The sequence below is a fragment of the Cupressus sempervirens genome, chromosome 10 (genome assembly GCF_028749045.1).
Source record: "Cupressus sempervirens isolate cs-2001-9-10 chromosome 10, ASM2874904v1, whole genome shotgun sequence".
Taxonomy (NCBI): domain Eukaryota; kingdom Viridiplantae; phylum Streptophyta; class Pinopsida; order Cupressales; family Cupressaceae; genus Cupressus; species Cupressus sempervirens.
This window is the reverse complement of record NC_143127.1, coordinates 452,127,457-452,148,471: the sequence shown is the minus strand read 5'-3', so window position 1 is coordinate 452,148,471 and position 21,015 is coordinate 452,127,457. Positions and strand designations below refer to the sequence as shown.

At 38.0% G+C, this 21,015-nt stretch overlaps 1 protein-coding gene across 7 annotated transcripts in view; it reads left to right on the top strand.

Annotated features, from left to right (window-relative positions):
* RH1 (RNA helicase 1) overlaps window positions 1-20,769 on the top strand; it is a 124,027-nt gene extending 103,258 nt beyond the window's left edge. For all 7 annotated transcript variants that reach the window (XM_089804752.1, XM_089804758.1, XM_089804754.1 and 4 more), the window contains exons 9-10: window positions 19,999-20,104; window positions 20,359-20,769. In XM_089804752.1, coding sequence (XP_089660878.1) covers window positions 19,999-20,104; window positions 20,359-20,480 — 228 coding nt within the window. In that variant the 3' untranslated portion in view covers window positions 20,481-20,769. The remainder of the gene's footprint in view (window positions 1-19,998; window positions 20,105-20,358) is intronic.
* Window positions 20,770-21,015: the final 246 nt, after the last annotated feature.

Sequence of the window (21,015 nt, the reverse complement as noted above, 5' to 3'; positions counted from 1 at the left end):
ATTTTTTTTTTTATTCTTTTTTTTTTTTTCAATTTTTTATTTTTTATTTTATTTTATTTTATTTTTTTATTTTTTTAATTTTTTTCCAAAAGAAATCAAATAACAGAGGTACCTCCATTTTGCCTCCAGGCGTCACCATTCTGCAATGATGACGGAGTCAGCTGGCCATCCTGTGACAGTGACGGAGTCTTCCTGGCACCATATATTTTGAATTTGGATCTGTTGACTGCCGGAGGTATCTTTTGCCCGTCCAGAGTTGATAATCTGATCGCTCCATTGTCGCTGACCTTCTGAATCTGATATGGTCCAAGCCATCTGGCTTTAAACTTTTCCACTTTGATTTTATTCCGACCGTCGTACGTCTGACGTTTGTTCTGTGCCACCTCCGTCGCCCACTGTGCCTGCGGTCGTCGTGCAACTGGATTATTTCTTTGTTGTCGGTGCCCTTCCACTAATTTTATGCTGCGGTGTAACCTTTTCTTTCCGCGCGGTCCATTCACCATGTCCCAAACAGTGGGATCTTTCGTTTTTCTGTGTTCAAACTGTATGTTCTTCCTCTCAGCTTTAGCCATGGTAGCTTTTCCTTCTTTCGCTTCCCTGCATTCCTCCGGACATTCATTTTCCTCCCTTTTCTCATCTTCGTCGACCCTTAGCATATTGCAACTCGGAAAGAGTTCGTAGTCTTCTATTTGCCAGTGGTAAAGGCCATTCACCGAATCCAGGTCGTCGTCATTCGATCCTCCATCAAGTCTCAATACTCCTCCTTCATCCGGTTCCATTCTCCTCTTTCCTTTGTCATCACTCTCGCCTTCACTGTCAGAATCTGACAATGCTGCCTCCTCGCCAACCATTTGCATGTGCAGGTCAATTATGAATCTTTTGCCTCCGCGCTCCATTGATAGGGTATTGCGTTTTCAATCATGTTTTACTTTTGCTTGCACCAACCAATCCCGTCCCAGAATAGCATCATATCCTTTTCTTTTTAATAGAATGACCACAAAATCCAATAAAAATGGTTGCGTACCAATGGTTACCGGTTGCGCCCTCAAGATTCCCAACGGTTTGATTCCGTGCTGGTCCGCGGTGAGCAACTGGAATGTAGGTGGCCACAACGTCAGCTTTCCCAACTTCCAGGTATCCTCCGGTAAGACATTCACGCCGGACCCTCTGTCAACAATTGTCTCTGTCAAAACATTTCCCAAAATCCCCATCTCGACGACCGCCGGATGCCGTCCGGAGGTGAGTGCCAGCAGCATTGGGTCTGTTGTCATCACTTCCCTACTATTCCTTCTTGTGTCCTCCGGTGCTTTCGAAAACGGTGTATGATTCAGAATGGCCGTCCGTAACTGGGGCATTGTGAGAAGGAGGTCACTTATCTTGACTGGTATCTCCGTTTGTAAGATCTGTCGTACAATGTTTTGTTCTGCAAAGTTCTTTGCCAAGGTGCCGGTGATATCCTTCAATTGAGATGTCCCTGCTGACGATGCCTTTGCAATGTCCGCCTGCGCTTCTCCCACTTTTCTCTTTTCCTTCGCTTGCCTCCGTGTAATTGCCAGAACCTCCTTTACATCTGTGCCAACAGTGATCAAGTTTACTCCAGCCTTTGGACACTTGGAATCTTTGTGATCGCCGGGTCCGCACCATCTGCATAATAATTTCGGTGTTTGCCGCTGTACAATCCCGCGCAAAATGACCCCACAAATTACATGCTCGACATTGAACGATCGGCCGTCCGTTTGCATCATACTGAGTTCGACTTCGGCTCCCATTATTATTGTTATTATTGTTATTATTTTGCCCTCTGTTATTATTCCTGTATCCTTCGGATGTAGCACTGGCGGTATTCGTGTTTCCGCTACTACCCGATGGGGAAGCCTCCTGTGTGAGAAACACCTGCGGAGATCCTCTTGTCTTCATGTTAAAGGGGCACTCCTTTGTCGAATGGCCCATGATCTAACAAATGTCACAGAATTGGTTCTTTGGACACGATCCTTTAATATGCCCGTCTGTCTTACACTCTGTGCACCATAGCTCACTGCCTTTTGGCTCCTTCTGCATGTTTTTAAATTCCTTCATCATACAAACCATATCCTTCTGTAGGGCACGAACCTTCTTGTTGCTGCCTTCGTCGTCGCTGCTATCATCTCCGGCAGGCTCATCGTCATCAGAATTAGAGGAGCTAGTTTTCTTCTTCTTTGTCTTCTGTTCACTTTCAAGGTCCAGTGCTCTGTTATACGCATCCACATATGATGACGATGGGAAAAATTTCAGTTTCCTCCGCAACTGTGAGCGTAGGCCATCCACAAACCACCTTTTCTGCAATCCGTCCGCTGGCTTGCTTTCCATTTTTTTTATTAAGTCTTTTAATCTCCTGGCGTAGACACAGACAGTTTCGTGCTTCCCTTGCTTGGTATTGAAAATTTCCGCTACGATTTCATTATCATCCCGCAAGAGTTTAAATTCTGCCAAGAACTCCTTTTTAATGTTATCCCATGTATCCAGCTTCTGCAGATCCATATCCGAAAACCAATCAATCGCGACACCTCGTAGGGTTGCCGGAAATTGCCTGGCCCATTCGTCGGCATTTGTTATTCCATTTGCCCGCCAGATTGTCTCACATGTCTTACAATGTCGGATGGGGTCGGCTGTACCATCGCCTTCGAATTTCGGCAACTTCTCTTTGGGTCTTGCCATCGCAACATTGGAGGTCTGCACTGTCACATCGGAGGTCTGCACTCCTACACTGGCAATCGACACTCCTACACTGGCAGTCGGCACTCCCACACCGGCAGTCCGAACTCCCACACCGGCGGTCGGCACTTCCACACCGGCGGTCGGCACTCCCACACCGGCAGTCTGAATCCCCACACCGGCGGTCTGCACTCCCGCACCGGAGGTGTCGACAACTGCGAACCTTGGTGAAGAAGAAGGATCCTCTAAAATTGTTTCCTGCGGAAGTCTATCCTGGACGAAGAGATCACTCCACGCTCGTGCTCCGTTGGCACTGCGAGCCGTGTAAGTCGATGCTCTTCCGTCAGAGTTTTCCTCCCTTGGAGAACACAAGTTCAAGAACTCCTCCCGTGCTTCTTCCACCAATTCCACCCGCTGCTGAGTCTCCTCCAACAAGTCCTCCGCACTCCTGTTTCTGTCGGCAAGCTTTTGGAACCTCCTTCGGCGGTTTGCCTGCTGTGCTAGAATTAAATGTTCTTGTGCAGTACGGATTCCATCTTTTCCCTTCGCCTTATTCCGATTCTTGTTAAGCTGATTTGGCATTAGTCTTCATTCTTCCCACCTTCCAGATTCATAAGGCAACGGCGCCAAATGTTTATCGTGCAGGTAAATAAATCAACGCATACAGACAATAATAGCAGAATAGCAGAATTATATTCGCAATAGCAAATGAATAATGGTTTACAAAGATCCCAGACGGGCTATAAATACTATCGCCGAACCTTCCCGAAGGAGTCCGTCGACCACAAATATTCTATCCGCTACAAACTATCTATCGACAACGTCGGCTATAGAATACAGAAACATCGCCGGACCGTCGGCTACAGAATATAGAAACACCACCGGACCGTCGGCTAGAGAATACAAAATACCGCCGGACCGTCGGCTACAGAATACAGAAACACCGCCGGACTGTCGGCTACAAAATACAGAAACACCATTGGACCGTCGGCTACAGAATACAAAATACCGCTGGACCGTCGGCTACAGAATATAGAAACACCGCCGGACCGTCGGCTCCAGAATGCAGAAACACCGCCGGACCGTCGGCTACAGAATACAGAAACACCGCCGGACCGTCGGCTACAGAATACAAAAACACCGCCGGAACGTCGGCTACAGAATACAGAAACACCGCCGGACCGTCGGCTACAGAATACAAAATACCGTCGGAACCATCCAGTTAGCTAACAATCATTATCTTTAAAGGAGTGCGACCCTTGGTATTGTTGTCTTTCTACGAAGGATTGTGTTTTATTGACCAAATGTAGTTCACCTTCTCTGTTTAACCCACTAATTAAGATAATTATCACATTATTTAATCTTAAGTTAAGATCATTGATACTAATGGATTACTTCTTGCATCATCATGATGGGTGTCCCTTATCAAGTTAGTTGATGTTTATGACAAATTTCCCCTACTTGCTCATTGTACCATCTTTAAGAAAGTTGCAAAGTCTGTCAAAACAATTTTCTTAGGGTATGGTTATTTTAATTATGGTGAGGATATGATAGTCTAGCCTTCCCAAGATTGCTTGTTGTTAGGTAATGATAGTTTAATCAAATCTTTTAATGCTAGGGTCCCTAGGCTAACGCTAGGAGATTTGTGATCTTTAGGTCTTCCTTGTGATATAATTAACTTTTGCTGCGCAACTCTGATATTGGCCAAGGCTTTGAGAATTTGTAATTTTAAAGACAAGTTTTCTCTCATCACTCTGAGATAAGGAACAAATACATCTTGTAATAACATCAAAAACTGATTTGGACTGATCCAATGTCGGCACAATAACATGAGTGGCATCTATGACCTCAAATCTAATAACTTTATATCCTTTTGGTTCACTCTAGTTGTTCTCATATTCTAGATCAATTAAAAGAATAAAAATCTCATGATAGGAACATGTTGTATCCTAATCTGTAATATCCCGCTCGGATATTCTCCCCCAAATCTCCTCATATATTTTAGAAATATAAAGATAAACATATGCAGCAGTTTTCAAAATAATCAATAATAAAACCAACATGTACTTAGATTAAAACTGTTACAATCGTTATTGCATTATAATAATCGGCAACACAATAACAAAATATATCCAACCCTAAACACAATAGTAAGAGTCAGATTGGATAAACAAAGAACCTGAAATACAATTACGAATTCTGTTGCTAATCCACCACTGTTGATGAGTTGGGTTGCCGTCCAATCTACCAGTATGTGTGAAGGTTTCTGTCCTTGGGTTTTAGAAAGAAATGTAGAAGCTTCTTCAAATTTTCCAAGAAAAATCCCACAATCAAACTGAATCCAGGCATGCCAAATGAGTCTCCATTCCTTCTTTTATTGTGTTACTATGGCTCTTCAACTTCCCCTTCTCTTTCTTTTGTCCTATTCCTATTTTGTCACCCATTTTCCTTTTTGATTAAAATGACTTTTGAATGATTTGCATTCAGCTCCAAATATGTCTCCTTATAATTATTTTATGAGCTGGACTTATAATCTTTCTAATGTCCCAAAAAGGGGACTTTACAGTCCATGCTCCTTGAGATTGTTTGTCCTCGAGTAATCATAAATCTATAAATCAATACCAGGATCCTATATATCGGTGCAAGTTGCTCTATAGCTCATTTTGGAAACTTTGGTATCAAGACGTGCCATGCTGTGAAATCAAATATCAGTATGCAGCATATACCTCAGTAAGATCCTTGGATGCCAAGTCATCTTGAAAAACACCACTACACTTGTGATATTACTATCAAGATTTAATTGTGTGATTTTCGAGTCAAACTCATTGACCCATGTTTCATGAGTAGTGATTCAACATGAATCCATCTCTCGTGAGAATAAATGGAACACTTAGCACTCATTGGATCTAGGTGATGCTGACAGGGGTGAAGCACCGGGACTTCCTAGGAGGTCACCCATCCTAGTACTACTCCAGCCTAAGTGCGCTTAACTACAAAGTTTCCTCCATGGTTAAACCCAAAGCTTGCAACCCCATTTGCAAAACCTTCACCAAGTGTTGTGCCTTATGAACCATTCATTAGAAAGCCCCTTAAGCTCATCAATTGATAAGTAGGAGATAATTTCCACAGCAAGTCAAATTGTGATATTACTATCAAGATTTAGCTGTGTGATTTTCGAGTCAAACTCATTGACCTATGTTTCATGAGTAGTGATTCAACATGAATCCATCTCTCATGAGAATAAATGGAACACTTAGCACTCATTGGATCTAGGTGATGCTCACAAGGGTGAAGCATTGGGACTTCTTGGGAGGTCACCCATCCCAGTACTACTCCAGCCTGAGCGCACTTAACTACGGAGTTTCCTCCATGGTTAAACCCAACGCTTGCAACCCCATTTGCAAAACCTTCACCAAGTGTTGTGCCTTATGAACCATTCATTAGAAAGCCCCTTAAGCTCATCAAGCTCATTAGAAATTATCTCCTACTTATTAACCACTACACTTGTTTGTCGCATTACTCTGAAGTTAAAAGTCCATGCCCCAAGCTATGATCCCAATCACTATGATCCTTGAAAAACAATGCTCCTATCCTATCGACACCTACATCCCAAGTCAGCCTATCAACTCGATCCTAGGAGTAGAATAGATGTCCATCAATCCACCATGGTCATGTATCAGCCACATGAGCAAGCAGATCACTTCAACAATGCCAAAATTATCTCCACCATGCACAAAGATCATCTCATAAGACCACCATATGTTGCTTCTATAAAATGTAATGACATCCAAAATGGTGCTGAAGTTATCACTATTTGTGTATTGGAAAGAATTCCATCTCATGTGCACTATCTAACACATATTCATACCTCTGCAAATGCCCATGCAACTCCACTCCTGTAGACCAAGCTAAATCTGAGAATGTCATAGTAGATCCAACAGGGCAGCCACAAATAACTGAAAAAGGGGTAAGGATAAAGTCTCCAATTAAGAAGTAGATGGCTGCCATATCATAAAAACTTGGCGTCAAATCTCTAGGAGGACTGTAAAAGCCCTCAGTGTGCATTGGGGAAAACTCTGAAATTTTTGACTCACCACATGTATTGTCAATCAAATCTTCACGTCCATTGACAAAATATTCACCATCACATAAAATATCAGAACTAGAATCACTTTGTTAAAATTCATCCTCATGATATTGTGAAGATATGCAACTGCTGTTATAAAAATCAGAACTCTTTTGCTTGACTTCTTGCTGGTTCTTAGGGTCTTCTTTAGTATAAAGTATCTCATTTGGATAAGGAAAAATGGAAATACCAAGTAAATCTTCATTCTCACCAAGGGTATGGGTTCCTTCTACAATTTTTATGATCTCCTTGGTTTTAGAGTTAAGATCATCTTCCTCGTGAGTGGCTGCCAAAGAAACCTGATTTTCAGCCTGATGTGATGAGTAACGCGTCATACTTAGTTAAAGACAAATCTCATCTACCTCTTTTGTATCATTTGCATATTTAGTGGCTATATCTCATGTTTGAGCAACTTCAAATAATCTGATTTCATCTTTTTCAATGCCCTCTTAATTGTGTGAAGGTATGCACTATTAATTCCACTCACTATCCGCTTTTCTCTTTTGACAATTCGTACTTCCCACATTGTTTCTTCAACGTATTTTTGAGTATTGTCAAAATGCACTAAGGCTGCAACAACCATGTCATCTGAGACCTTAAGCTTGTCCTCCAAATTGTATGCTCCAAATTCCTCATCTAGACATAAGCTTTCAGATTTTTCATTCTAATCTGCTCCTATAGTGTCATCCACATGGTCTAGCTCATGGTTACAATTTTGAACAACCCATAGGTTGGACTATTTCCCATTTCATTAAAAGTATTCTCCTCCACCTCGAAATGTCTAGTCTCATCTTCTACTTTGTCATCATTTTCAATTGACTCATAATCGGGGAAAATTTAATTTTCTTTATTGGGAACATCAAAATGCTCATTAATAAAAACTTCCAAGTCACTGGTACTAAGAGGCTAGAGTATCCTTTACCATTATCCAACTCCTTACAAGCTTGGGTATCATTATGTTGGAGCTGAACTGTGGGTTCTTAACTTCCTCATCGCTGATCTGAACTTCTTTGGCTGATTCTACTTCCTTGTTGCCCTTACAAATGTGAGCAAGTGATCAAGAAAACTTGCAAGCAAACAAGTTTTCTCTTTCCTCGTTTGGTTCTTGCTCATCTCCTGAGATCTTGCAACATGTATGCCCATTAATGTCAACTCACTGCCCGTCATGTGATCTTGAAACCTCTCACTTTTATGCTCAATCAATTCCTCCATGAACTCATAAGCAGTTAGTTAAATTTTGTATTCCCCTCTCCAGAATGCTAACAAATTTGATTGTAATTGTTTGCATACTTCATCATCCTCATCTAAGGTTAGGAACATGATAGTTCTATTGCATGGTCTCACCTTGTCTGGATGATGCTTCCTAAACTCACTCAAAAAATGTTGAAACAACTGAAGAATCATTCCTTCAACAGCTGAGATCCAACACGATGATGAAAAATGTGGTTTTTGCTGTAAGTTCCAAGATCTTAGCCCTCTTACCAAAAGTAGGACTTTTAACATCATGTAGTCCACCTAGGTTGTCCACAACCAGTTGCATAACCTTCTTCAAGATGCTATCATTGAAGGTGTAACAAGAGTTGTTATTCTGATAATTTCACTAGGGCAAGAGGCAACCAATAGTCTTACTTAGCATTTAGATGTTCAGTTAATCTGTATTATTGCACTAAGGCAACCATGAAGGGCTGCAAAGCCCAATTCAAAAGCCTCCAATCAAACTGATCCATTTGGATATACATGAATCCAATTCTTCCAGCTTGGTAAGATCACCATCCATACTTTTCATAGAGCTCAATTGCAGTCCAATGATGTACAATTCATTCCCTATTGCTTCTTTCAGCAAGTTTCCTAATTCTCCACAATTAAAGGTGTTCTTAATTTCTTTTGAGAACACCTTGCTTTTCAGATTTTCCATTGTATTTATCTTGGTTTGTTTCCACCAAAACTGATGCATCAAAAGACTGTCCCTGTTTCCACTGAAAATTTGTCAAACAATTTGCACACAATCTGATTTGCCGAGTTTAGTTGAACCTGGTGCAAATTTTTTTTAGAATGAATATGTAATAGGCTGCCTGAACTGCCTATAATTCTCTCTGAATATCTGTCAGCAGATTTGGTTGCGAAGGAATTTCCTTTCTGAGTTTTATGTGTGTCAAATGGCAGAGTATATTTTTATTTTTCTCAATATTTCAATTTAATTTGTATATGTATGCAGTTTTTTTGTCATAATGCAAGATTCAATCAACAATTAACATAGCAATATTAGATGGCATGTGAGAGTGTGGAGAAGGGAGCATCTAAGTTTATCACCACAAGCCGTTAGGGTGGGTACACACTAGCTAGGTGTACAAGTCTTCAATCCAGCCGGGTATCACACATGGAGGCAGGCTTCCCTCAGCCGCATGAGTGTTATACTTTGTATTACGTAGAACATTAAAGTTGGCAATCACCGAAATATTGGTGCCAACTGTGGTATTGTTTTGTCGAGTCTGAAATCGTGTGAAGAAAGCATAGTTGTGAGTCATCCTTAATGTAACACTCTGAACTACTTGGTTGACTTCTCGTTGAAGTATCGACTATCACCACAGTTCAAACAAGAACTAGTCTCCCAAATTAATCGACGACTACCTTTTTGAATGCCAACATCTCATCTATTTGATTCCGTGAAAGCAGTGGTTCTGTAGTAGTAATCTCTGTTTGAATGATTACTGGGTAGTCAAATAATCAAATATCTGTGCAACAGTTACTGAAATCAAATTGTTAGGACCCGGCCAATATATGAAGAGACGTAATTAGATTGTTCAAGTTTAAACCTTCCCGTAAAGTGTTGGATGGGAGTGCGAGTTGCATATTCTCGACAAACATTATCGTCATCAGAGAACCATGTCTGACCTGCAGAAGCTCAAAGAACCGTTATCGCTGAAAGAGTGGTAACTCCAAGAGTTAGCGTTGGCGTTATTGAAGGGAAGCTTATACAAGTGTATCATTGCTTTTCAGTTATGACAGTGAAGGAATTGTTAGTATACATCGATAAATTCCTTGATATCAATAAGTCTTAAAAAGATAACAAATGTTTGTTTTTTATGAGACGAGTTTCAAAAGTGATGACAAAGCACTTACATGGTTGATATTTCACATTCTGTTATGGTGAGTTGGACATAGGTTCTAGTAGAGCGGAAAATACGTGGGACTCCAGATACATCCCTTATACTACCATCGGGAGCTAATTTTTAGCTGATTGTAGGGACTAGCGTTGTCGTTACATATTCGCTACCTGATTGGAGAGTTATAATATTTTAGGAATGACGACAGATTAATGATTGGCTCTCATTGCCAGACGTCCCAGGCATTATGTTGGAACAAGGCAATTGAAACAAGGAGTTAAATGATAAAGGTAGAGTAGCAAAGGATGTTGAAACATAACAGATTATTTTGAAGCTGTGTCTGAAGAAGTCCACGGCACATTTGTTCTGTTGTTCAGCACCGAAGCTCAATACCCCTATACTGGTCTTAGGAAACTTCACGCTTAAATTTAAAACCTGAAAAAAAATGAAAGATCTGACATATCAGGCTACAAAACTTGATTTTGAGAGTCTTGTAAAGAGATATGGGAATCTTATCATTGTTTTGAATCTTATCAAGGGACATGAGAAGAAGCCTCGAGAAAGTATTCTATGTGCAGAGTTCGCCAATGCTCTTAAACAAATTAACAAAGATCTTCCTGAGGATAGTCAATTGAAGTTCATGCACTGGAATTTACATAAATTTTTAGAAATCAACCAACCAATGTTTTACAACTGTTAGTGAATTTGGCAGTCGATTCTTTGGACAGCATTGGATTCTTTTATAGTTGGATAACTTCTAACATGAAAATTGACTAGCAGCAGTCAAGGAATAAATTGGAATAGTAGGGCACCAGTTTACACCTCCATATGATTTTCATTCCCATGAAGCAGTTGATGATGTTTTCTTTACACAGGCAACAATTGAGAACACAGGAGCTTATGAATTGCTGAAACGGGCTCCATTCTTAGTCTTGTTCTCAAATCGTGTTCAAATTTATACTTCACAATTAGCTGCAGACTCCATTTGGTATGAGATTTGAGAGCCTAGCTAACTCTCACCAAAAGAGAAGGAAGAAAGCTATCAGAGCCGTCTATACAGGGACCAGATGCATGCCGGATTGCTCGATGGCCTAAGAGGAACTCAATTACATGCTATAGCCATATCATGTCCTAAAAATTCATGCCATTATAAATTGAACAGTGTTGTAAGCAAGAAAGGCTCAGGAATTTCATAGCTCTAGGTTCTTATAGATTTTCCTGATTCTTATCAAGTTCAAAATATAGGGTTTGGATAAAATCAGGGAAGGTACTATGAAGCTACACACACAATTAGCCTAGAATTTTGAATCCGATATAAGAGTAGAAATACTTGACATATATAGAGAGTATAAAAAACTTCCTACCCTAGTTCAGAATGACTTATCGTTCCGTGATTACATAGATTTTCATACAGAGAACCAAAATAAGACTAATGTGGCAAAAATGAGGTATTTGGAATTAGCTCAGGATATCCTTGCAAAAGACCAGTGCAAAAATGTGTACAAAGAATTTCCAGCAGACCAAAATCATCTAATAGAGGGTCTTAAAAAAGAAGAGCAGTCAACCACCATTGATTTGCAGCCTTCTTGTGATCACGCAAAAGATGTTACACAAGGTGCAAGTTTCTATGTTTGTGATTTGGAGATTAGCTTTGACAGGCAGGTTGATGAGATCGGTTGCACACGAGATAATAGCAGGTTGGAGTCCTTGTATGATGAGCCTTTATATGCAAATGATAACATGACAACACTTTGGCCTCTGCATACAAATCAAAAAAACGAGGGAAAGGAGGCATATGATTTTGAGAGGTTCGATGAACCAAATATTTCTTATGCCCATGACATAAATTTAGAGGAACAATCCAAGATGACACTGCAAGACGATGAACCGCTTCTACAAGACAACAATGAAATGTATACCTTAAAGAACTAGCTAAAGGTTAGTGAAGACATGGTTGTGTTATCTTTGGTACGTTATGATAGAACTCACAAGATGGTTGAGGATCTCTATAGAAAGGTTCAAAAGGGAGGGGAAGGAGATTGGCTTGTTGCTGATTTGCAGGTGATCAAAACAACTCTCGAAACTATGAAATCAGATTATTTATGTTTGTTGTCCGATAGGGATTATATTCTTAAGGTTGCTGAAATACATGTTGATCAATCAAATAAAGAAAGGAAGGAGATTATGGAGCTCAATAGAGAGCTTAAGTATACTCATGAGGCATTAGATGAGGCTCAGATTTCTCTTCAGGAAGCAAAAAATCAGATTAGGATCACGAATCACTCTCGGAAACATGAGGGTAAAGAGAGGTAGGAGTTTTTTCAAGAAGTAATTGATGAACTTGATAGCATTCAGTAGACGTATGACTTGGATAGCTACCCCAAACGATCAAGTACCAAAAATTCAGATCTCATTCAGTTTGTAGACAACCCTTTGTTTGAAGTAGATGCAGATTGGACTTCCGATAATGCCCTTTTTGTGATAAACAAGGGAACTCTTTTTGATTGCCATGAAGAGGATGATTTTGATTTCAGAATATTGGAACCTGGTACAACTCGTAGCAGTGAAACTTGGTCACTAGATGGGAGTGGTGAATTGATTGTTGTTGCTTGTCATTGGATCAGTCCAAATATGGTTCTTGATTTCCACCCATATAGAAGTTGGATGGATTTCCTACATCTTTTGACTAGATCTTGGTGGAGAATTGATGAGAGTTATGTTTCAATCATAGTGAATGGCTTTACAGCTTCATACTTACTCATAGCACTTGTGTACTTGGGGGTTCTCTAGACTTATGATGACGTTATGGCTTTTGATGTGCCCGTGATGTTAGTTTCAGCTTTTGAGCAGCTCATTTCTTTCATCATTTATTTAGGTCGGGTTGTCACCATATACTAGGTTATACATAGCCCCTTGATACATTTCTACCTCATCATATCAGATGGTCATGGCAACAAGGTTTGGGATCTAGGTGTTGACAATATGTATCTATGGCTTATTGAGGATTTTGTTGTAGTTACTACTCTGTTTGAGGCTGGATGCGATGATGATTAAAGTCGTACAATTTATAGGTGTAGGGTTTCTTCATAGAGTTATATGGGATCTAAGGATCCAATTGACAGATAGATTGTAGAGTGACACCTTGCTTTGTAGTATGGCCGGATTTGTTTTCAATTTGGGCTGCAGAGCAACCTGTAGATCCATATGGGATCTTGGTACTAATTGCTTGAGGACAAGCAATTTAAAGGAGGGGAGATTTGTAATGTCCCCTTTTTGGGACATTAGAAAATATTAAAGGACACATTAATATGATATAAAAATTGACTATGAAAGCATGGGCTCTTATTATAAAATGTCAATTTAATATTCAAAGTAGGCTAAAGATGACAAGGAGAGATAAGATGAAAAGCCAAGAGGGAAGTCGAAGAGTCACAGCTGTGAGAATAAAAGGAGAAGAGACTCTTTCTTTTGACATGCTTAGGTTTATGATTCAGATTTCAATTGCTCTCTTGCAAGAGTTATTTGGAAAGCTTCAGCTTTCATCTAGCATGAGGATGTCAACCCTCATGCTGGTAGACTGTGGACGCAAAACCATTGTCCGTGGAGACGTCACATCAAGTGTCTCGTGCATGCTTACAGGTTCTTTTCTTAGTATTCCAATCCGACTATAAAATTGTGTTTAAGATTGGATTTTGCATGCTAGTTATTGTATTGCTGAGGTATAATGCAATAACATATTTTTAAGAGACTTTATGAGAATTTACTGGTGTATATTGTTGGTTTGTAATGCATCTTCATATGTTTAAGTTCTAAATATTATTTTGAGAAAGAAATCGAGTAAATATTTGGTTTGGGATATTTCACAAACCATTAGATGCTGGCATGTAATCCTCAGAGCTATGGAGTTCCCGTGAAATGGCTTGGTTTGACGAGAGTGTAGTTCAATATTGGTACAATTCACCAAACCCCTTTAGCTGGTAGTCCCAATCTTAATAAAAGAACTTAATCCCTTCATGAGAATTTTTTTTGTGGATCATAAATGCCAAACATTAGTATCAAGAAAATGATTCCAATTTAGGAAACAATAAATGGTTTGTATGATAGGCTCAAAGAATATTGCACAATCATAATATTTTGTAACGCTTAGTAGTGTTTCAAGAGAATCCCACTATTCAACCCTTGTAATGGTGTCCACTGAAAACCTCTGGTAATGTTGCCATAAAATATTATTGTCTTTGAACTATAGTCTTTGCTAAAAGATAAAACCTTTTAATAGTCCAAGCACATTAATATTTATGTCGATAAATATTTCACTGAGGCTATAGTCCCGCAATTAAATTATCTTGCACATTTTATAAAGCCCGATAAGCATTGAGAAACATCGCCCTTAATAACTTTTTCACCACATTTAACTTTATTGGCCACCCCCACACAACTGAATTCACTAATATGGCTTGGGTTTATTATTTTTTTCTTCCAGATGGCTTCCATAGGTTGTCCTCGCCATAAGCATTTATCCTCGGCAGCTATTCATGTGACATGTTATGGTAATGTCTCCGCAAATATAACTTCCATGTGATAATTTTTGAAATACCCACAAATAATAATTTCCTCACTTCATTGGAAGCTATCCTTCAATTAGTTGAAATAATTAAATATTTCTTCAATGGCATCAAGAATGACTATAGTCTGCCAATATTAACAGTGCAAACGTTATCGTCTTAGAAAAGTAAGGAAACAGGCCCACAAATATCCTGACTCGACTATAATCAATATAAACTCAGACCAAATTTCGATTTAGCGGATTTATAATATTCCAATAGTGTGTAAAACATAATGTAAATTGAGCCCTCAAAAATAAAATTAATATATTCTCCTCAAAGATTCATTCCAATTTGGTAACTCCACAATTATGTAAGCTGAGGTGGTACACAGTAACAATGTTAAACACTTTCAAATGCTTGCCCTTGATATATTTACAATTCTGTAAAGGTTCGACACAAAAAATACAGGACCCCCCCTTTTTTTGGTTTTGTCCAAGACTTTAGGAGCATGGCAATAAATAATTAGTGTTGGTTATCATGTATCAAAAGGCTTCCTAAAAAAAAATCTTCAAATTGAGAATGTTGTGTAATGATGCCAAGGAACTCTAGGATAAATATGTGCTTGGTAACAAATATGCTGACCCCTGTTTCAATGCTATGAAGTTCTTTTGCTGTAAAGAATGCCATGACAAATTTCTGGCCTCCTAAGAGAAATTTGTATATATGCTAAGTTGCTGGATTCACTCCAAAAACCTCAAATTCGACATTCGATTCCCTGAAATTCGTAGTCAGTTCGAAGTCTTATCAAATTCGTCTATTGCCTACAAAATTCCTTGCGGATTCGATATTTTGAACCCTGGTTGATTTTGGGGGAATTTGTAGCAAATGTGTTAAATGTTGTGGAGCCCGGGCAGAATTTCAATGAATTTATAGCAGCTTTGGCAAATGACATTATTTTGTTGACTTTTCAACATTGGAGTAAAGCACTTTTTGAGTAGCAACGAACCTAAAATGACCCCGTTTTGGTCTATAATGCAGCAAAATACCTAAAATGTGTATTATGATAATATCAAGCAAATCAGGTGAACCTAAAACGGGTATGATCTCCAGCAGCCTACAATGTGTCTCTTCCTAAACCCAGAATGACCTGAGCTCTAATTCCATGAAGCACTGCTTGAAAAGCTAAGGCTCCTAAATATTCTAGGACCAATTGCAAAGTTTCAGAGACATTTCAAGTTTACCCATAGAGCAAAATCTGCCAACAGAATATAGCAGTAAGAAATTCCAAATTAAAAGACACTATTTGATTTACAATTTTTACTTTCATCCAACCGAAATACCATACCTTATTCTCTATTTAGCTTTTCTTGTCATTTCTGACCATTATCTTACTGAATTACCAGATTTGCTTGATATTATGGCTACTAACTAATATTTTGCTAAATTGCTTTAATATTATGTTTATATATATATATATATAATTTAAATATTTTTTTTTTTGTACAAACGAGCCCAAAACGAATCCGAACCTAGCCCAATTTTTTTTGAACGAATTTCGAACCCGCATCCGAACTAGAATCCGAACCGGCAACTTAGTATATATATTTAACGAACGATCCCCCAAAACTAATTAAAGTGAAAGATTAATAACAACTCCCATAGAGATTCATTGTAACAATAATATTTCACCCAGGCTTACTTTTATATATATTGAGTCCACAAGTTATTAACTCTCTGATATATAGAGTTCTTAATCTATCCTTCAAATATAATACTCAGAACCAACGAATCTTGATATTGCACATTAGTACTTCAAACTCTGGAAATGTCCCATATTTTTCTTATTCATAAATCCTCACAGGAACAATTCGGATAAAATATTTCTCAAATTTACCTCTGATAAAACTTTTTTGTAAATGTGATTCAAATAAAAATTCACAAGCTAGTAGGAAAACCAGCTTTGATACCACTGTAACATCCCCTCTGGATATTCTCCCCTAAATTTCCTCAAATTTATTTTAGAAATATACAAATAGACTTATGCAACAGATTTTAGAATATCCAGTAATGAAACCAGCATGTACTCAAACTGTTATTGCATTATAATAATCAACAGTACAATAAAAAAATATAATCCAATCCTAAACACAGTAGTAACAATCAGATCGGATAAACAAAGAACCTGAAATACAATTGTAAATTCCATTGAGAATCCACCACCGTTGATGAACTGGGTTGCTGTCCAATCGACCAGTATGGCTGAAGGTTTCTGTCCTCAGGTTTCAAAAAGAAATCTCAAAGCTTCCTCAATTTCTCCAAGAGAAATCCCAAAATCAAAATGGATCCAAGCATACGAAATGTGTCTCCATTCCTTCTTTTAGTGCATCACTATGACTCTTCAGCTTCCCTTTCTCTGTGTTTCATCCTCTTCCCCCTTTGTCACCCTTTTCCCTTATTAATTAAAATGACTTAAAGAATCTGCATTCAGCTCCAAATAAGTCACCTTAAAATTATTTTATGAGTTGGACTTATAATTTTTCTAATGTCACAAAAAGGAGACATTACATAATCATAGATATTCATGGCAAAGGCATTCTGTAAATACACCATATATGAACCAAATACAGAGGATAACATAAAACACAAAGCATACACATGGATATATGAAGACATAGAGCATACACGATTTGCTTAGACATAGAGAAGGATATTCTCCATGACAAGCCTTCCTTGCTTGCTAATCATATCATCTTTAAGAAAATTGTGAAATTTTTTTGAGATGATATCCTTAAAGCATAATTATTCTTATTATGGCAGGGATATGATGATATCCACCTTCCTCTTCACCAGATTTATCTTGGTAGTTGCATGTTGCCATATGGTCCTATCAAATTTTTTCTGGGAAACTTTCTTGTACCTAGGAATATGATATCATAATATATTTAGGTGGATGGAGATGCTGACATGTAGTATAAATCCCTAATGTTAGTTATATTGAGTTGTGTGGATAGCTTGTAGAATAAATTATATTAGGTGATGAGTGGGCTTTGACTAAGATTGTGCCTCCATTATGTTATTAGGAGAAATAGATAAAGGAGGTGATTATCATCGCACGGAGGTGTATTGATCATGATATTGTGTGGGATTATGCCTTCATTAAGTTATTAGGAGGTCTAGATCAAAATAACGAGACTCGGACCCGGCTTGGACTCGGCAAGGGTAAGTTGACTCGTGACCTGGCTTGAACTCGCCTGTGACTCAACGGTGACTCAGCAAAGTGATAAAACCCTTGAAATTTAGAGATTTTTTTGGATTTAAATTAATTCCATGCACCCATTATTGAATAAAGATTAAAGACACAATAACATCATAAAATAGAAGGTAATTTGATCACCTACATAAAATACATTGATTACATAACTACAAAGGCAAAAAAATAAAAATCAGCCGAGTCAGATGAGTCAACCAAGTCACCTAGGCAAGTCAGCCAAGTCACCCAGCCGAGTCAGCTTAGTTGACCTGCCAAACTAGGGTCACGAGTCATTTTGACCTGGCTGAGGTAACTTGACACATGGACTCGGACGACTTGCCCGAATCGCGGCGAGTCTCGTTACTATGGTCTAGATAAAGGAGGTGATTATCATTGAAGGAGGTGTGTTGAACATGATATTATGTCTAGGATCTCTTGGAGACATAGTGTAGAGTGGCTTCTCTTGTAAGGAGTATTGTTTGGTGTTACCTTACTTCAAGGATTTATATTATTTTTAAACTAGGGCATGTTGGCCCACAAACATCTTGTGTTATGTGAGATCTATCTTCTACATTGTCTTATATCCATCATGATTGTGTAGATCTTACTAAGTGGAAGAGTTTTTGAAGATTTGACTATATCTGTCATAGTTGGAAACCTTGCCAAAACCAAAAACTCGATGAGTCCTAGAAAAAGAATTCAGGAAAAACTCCACAGTTCTCAGCAAAAACTCAGGAAATTAAAAAATTGCTTAAAATCAATTAGAAGTCCATTTTTTAAATGCAAAATCCAACAAGAAGATGCATCCAATGAGTCAATAAATGAGAACACAAAAGAAACAATCTGAGTCTAGATATATTTAAACGCATACTAGGTACAAAATCGCATTCTCATGAGGAATTTTAATGACTAGAAGCGAAATAGTAAATAGTTTTTGTAAGACTGAAAGTAAATACATCATTACAATTACATCTTCCTCTTTCATGTTGTTATATGGAGTCTAATCAGATTCGGAGGTTAATTTTTCCCCATTTTCATCACTGCAGTTTCATTTAAGATTTTTTCCAACGGGGATTTGGAGGCAGCACCCCCAATATGAGGTGAAGGGGCAACTGGAGTAGAGGGTCTGATTTTTCTTCAAAAGCCACCTCAAATCTGCTCCAAATTGACAGAAATCAGTTTGCAAGGGTTTCGAAGACTATTTCCCCCCTAGGCAAAATAGAAGTGAACAAATGAGAAACACTTCCCTTTAAATGGTGGAATGAGACCACGTGGAGTTTTTAAGCCGACTTGCCGAGTTTTTGCCAAAAACTTTGCAAGTAGAAGTCAGGAAAACTTGCAGAGCCCAAGAACTCAGTGAGTTTTTTCAACTTGCCTAGTACTGTGTCAGTGTTCCATCTATGATATTTGTCAAACGGATGCAAGTTATTTTTAGTTTAGTTTGTAGGATCATCTAGGGAAGCTACACTCAAAAATCAAATATCTATCATCAATGTTGAGTCGGTTATTACCCATATGTGTCTTTCATAGATTCGCTCTACATTGCAAATCCCAAAAATTTTCTGTTTTACATTTTAGGAAAGCTTATGAAAATTCATTTAGGGTCAATTATTTGTATGTTTTGTTTTGAACTTTTGAGGCTAACAATAGTATTAGATGATTATGTCAAAGTTTGGTCAACTAGATTTGGTGAGAAGGTGATGCATTGAAATAATTTTTTTAGAACCCTAGTTTTAATGGAGTTTCCTAAATTTGATGGAAGTGGAGTGCATCAGAATGGTGGAATCAATATAAAAGAATTGATTGGGGAAAGCAAGGTTTTACTCGTTTTTTTCCCTTAGCTTAAAGGATTTTTTTAATTTATTAAAACAACAGATTAACATATATTAACAGACAAATGCAACTATTGCAGCTGGCAATCAAATAGTGGAATAATAAATTAATGAAAGAATAGGAAACTCAAGAAAATTGTGTGTAGATCCTCAATCTGCACCTTGTTCTTTCCAACAGTAATGATAGGGTTTTTAGTTTAATACAATGACATGACTTATTCTGATTCTACATTCCCAACAGACATTACTAATATTCAATTTCTATTTCTCATAAGGAGTTTTATTTTTCTGCATTAAGCTTATTTTGTATTTCTACATGTTTTCTCTGGTGTTGTGTCTTTAATTTCTACTTCTGCATATATTTAAACTTTTAGAAGCTAAGAAATAAATTGCCGTAATCTTTCTTTTCCTTTTTGTTTTGCAGTAATTCTGAATGTTTATGTTCTTGCAGATCAAACGCTTCCAGAAGCTTCTAAATAAAGCTGATAATAATAATTACAGCAGTTACAAACTACCAGCAGAATCGATAGAAGAACTTCATCCTTTTTATTTTGCAGGTATACTGATTTTCTTTTGATGTGTAATACATCAGAGGTTTGAGATTAAGAAATAGAATTGAACTGTTTTACAACTGGCATCTTTTCTAGCATTCATCACTTTTTTGAATATATACCTATTGTGTTATTTTCATTTATCAAGAAAAAATATGATTTCTGATAAAAAAATTTATAATTCTTGTAGCAATTATGCTTTTATACATTTCAGCTCTTGAGACTGACCATATTTATTTTCCATTGGATGACAAACTCAGCATTGTCAAAGTTGAAAGAAATTGTGGAATCTGAAACAACTGGACGTGAAAACTGCTCTTCCCTCTTGATCGCAAGCAAAGCTGAAGAATGGATTAACAATGTAGATGACAGAACTATGTAATGTTAAAGCTGGAGTTTAGAATGTCTTGCTAACTAGATATTAATTTCTTAAGTCTATGACAAGATTTATTAGAGTTTTCTGAAATGTTTTGCCTATCAGCATCCAATCTAGCTTGAGGTGTACACCTCAAACTGAATTTTAGTTAAAAGGTTGGAAAAGTAGTACACTGTTCACTACCCTGCGTATTTGGTTTATTTTGGTGTCTCTTCATTGTGGTCTTCAAAGAAAATAAATCCATAAAACTGCAAAATATTTAAATAATTATAATTGGTTGGTTCAAGTGCTTAAATGGTAAACTTATTGTAGGTGGAGATTTTAGTATAACTACATCCAAAGCTGAATAACTAATTACCATGGAGCAAACTTGTGTTGTAGCTTCTTTATGGTAAGCACACTTAAAGGTTCAGCAAAGATCCATGCTAAAAAAGGAAATTCAAATCTGTGTTCCACAGGGATGCGTTTTCGACCTTGAGCATTGCGTTGCCATCACCATTGCTGTCCTCAAGAAACATGGAGAACAGGGGATGGCTCCCTC